Consider the following 2,722-nt stretch of genomic DNA (forward strand, 5'->3'; position numbering starts at 1 on the left):
CCTTTCTGGCACTTATGCCCGCGGCATGTGTAAGGACTTTCGAGCGAGATCGTTGCCAGTGCCCCTAGACTGGCTCTTGTGCGGGTGGCACATAAAATACACCATTTTGAGCGTGGCCGTTGCCAGTACCGCCTGACTGGCCTTCGTGCAGGTGACACGTAAAAGCATCCACTACACTCTCTGAGTGGTTGGCATTAGGAAGGGCATCCAGCTGTAGAAACTCTGCCAAATTAGATTGGAGCCTGGTGTTGCCATCCGGTTTCACCAGTCCTCAGTCAAATCGTCCAACCCATGCTAGCATGGAAAACGGACGTTAAACGATGATGATGATGATGATATATATGAATATGACACAATATTATCTGTCTGTCTATATGCATATGTATGTTTGTACAGAAACTCATTTATCAACAAAATCATTAAAGATATTTAGTCAATTGGAGATATGACTATTGAAAGCACAAAATGTTTTATTTTCAAAAGCATTAGCTTTATAATTTAACTAAATGTTTCTAACAATCACATTGAGAAATTTGTGTTTATCTGTGTACATACATTCACACATACTGAGAGACTGCTAGACAATGAATACTGTTATATTCATAAGAATGTGTCATTATATAGAGAATGAAAGACTGGACAGACTGAAAGAATGGAGATCCTTATTTTTTTCCTTCCAATATTGCAATAAGCTACTTCTTCTAAAAGATCAGTCTGTCTGTCTATCTACTTACCAGCTATCTATTTATCAATATTTTTACCTTGAATGTGCACGATGGTGTATAGTGTGTATGTGTGTGTGTGATTGTATGATGATATATGTAGATTTGTGTGTATGTCTGTAGGTGAGTATATATGATGGTGTATATTGCTTTGTGTGTGTATGTGATTGTATTTGAAGATGTATATTGGTTCATTGCTTCATATGATGAAAACCAGTGTAATCTTTATTAGTCAGCAGAATTACTAAGTCTAGCATGTTCTGTTTTTACAGGAACACAAGTGAAAGACTTGATGGGCGACAAACAAACAATCGGGCTGAAATACATGTAAGCCATTCTATTTAAGTTTTCAAGTGAAAGTACTGAGAGAAGTATTTGTTGGGAAGCTCCTCATTAATTGACACCTTGTGTGTGGTTTTGGGTGACTTCATCTGAAGGCACAAAATCTCTTCCCCTTCTTGCTATTGTAACTTCAATCTTTATATTTAAGCATCAAGAGATGTTTCTTTTGTTTAGTCTTTTTCTAAAATGAAATTATTTTGTTTGCAGGCTGCCATTAGAGCTGTTGAACAAGCAAAGGCCAAAAATATTTCAAACCTTATTGTCAAAACTGACAGTCAGTTCCTAATAAACTGTAAGTTATGTTTGTTTCTCCTGTGAATCAACTAATCTTTAACCTACTTAGTATTGGTGGATGTTATTCCCTAACTTCTTTCCTTTGGAATTCAAATATTTTACTTCTATCAGTGAATGTCCAGAGGAACTCTTAGTATTGTGTGTGACTGCATCCTATTGCAAAATTACTATATGTTAAGGTTGAAGCAGAAAATTGTGCGTGTGTTATTTTAGCACCAGATTGATTCTGATTGAACAAAGCAGACAATCCTGTTTTTTTTTTTCTTAAATGTATCTAGAACTACATTTATCCAATTTATCTATCCATTTTTAAGATGGTAGGGAGTGATTTGAGGGAGATCAGATTGCTATTTCTAGCATGTTAAGTAATTATAGAGCCCCCTCATTGGCCTGGGGATTAGGTATTTCCAGAATACCTCTTTTACAATATTCACCTTTAGCAGCAGGGCTTTTTACATGTAGTCTTCCAGGAACAAATTGGCAGGACTTACTACAGATATTTATTGGTCAGCTTCATTGTAGCAAATAGCAGCTGGATCTACACTTATCTTTGCTCTTCACAGAATATTTGTACAAGTATATCTGTTACAGGTAATATTTATGTGGAATACTTTCGTTTTTATTTTTCAGTTTGTTTATCAACTTCTCATTCATCATAATATTGTTATTTCTGTTTGTATAGCTGTGCTTGAGAAGACTCATTTAACCAAGTGAAACCATAGTCATGACCATTGCCAGTGTCGTGTAAATGGTACCTGTGAAATCGTAGTCGTGGCTGTTACTGGTGTCGTGTAAAAGGTACCCATGCCAGTAGCACATAAAAAGCACCCATTACACTTTCGGAGTGGTTGGCATTAGAAAGGGCATCCACCTGTAGAAACCATGCCAAATCAGACCTGGGGCAGCTCTCCAGCTTACCACTTCCAGTGAAACCATCTAACCCATACCAGCATGGGAAACACGTTAAATGATGATGATGATAGCCACACCCACATCTCTCAGGCATTACTTTATTAACCATACATATCTTGGAACTATTAGGTCATCCCATAAATAATGTGGTTTTTTTGTACTTATTTTATTTTTCAAAATTAAGATAAACAAAATTCTTTTTCAATCTAAAATATACTCTCCTTCATTTTCTACAATGCTCTTCCATCTATCTGGTAGACTTGCAAGGCCCCTCTTCCAAAATTCACTTGTCTGCGACGAAAAATACTCCTCCAGTACAGTTCTGACCTCATCTACAGAATTCCTATTTTTCCACCCAAATAATTTTGAAGACTGCAGAATAAATGATAATCAGATGGGGCAATGTCCAGTGAATATGGTGGGTAGGGCATTGTTTCCCATTCAAACTGCTC

General features: G+C 36.7%; 1 protein-coding gene across 1 annotated transcript in view; it reads left to right on the plus strand.

The window, feature by feature from the left end:
* The window catches only part of LOC106875333 (ribonuclease H1), a 39,841-nt gene that overhangs the window by 31,192 nt on the left and 5,927 nt on the right, over positions 1 to 2,722 (plus strand). The window contains exons 6-7 of the mRNA XM_014923428.2: positions 995 to 1,049; positions 1,272 to 1,356. Of these exons, the coding sequence (XP_014778914.1) occupies positions 995 to 1,049; positions 1,272 to 1,356 (140 nt within the window). The remainder of the gene's footprint in view (positions 1 to 994; positions 1,050 to 1,271; positions 1,357 to 2,722) is intronic.

Source organism: Octopus bimaculoides, chromosome 14 (genome assembly GCF_001194135.2).
Source record: "Octopus bimaculoides isolate UCB-OBI-ISO-001 chromosome 14, ASM119413v2, whole genome shotgun sequence".
NCBI classification, from domain to species: domain Eukaryota; kingdom Metazoa; phylum Mollusca; class Cephalopoda; order Octopoda; family Octopodidae; genus Octopus; species Octopus bimaculoides.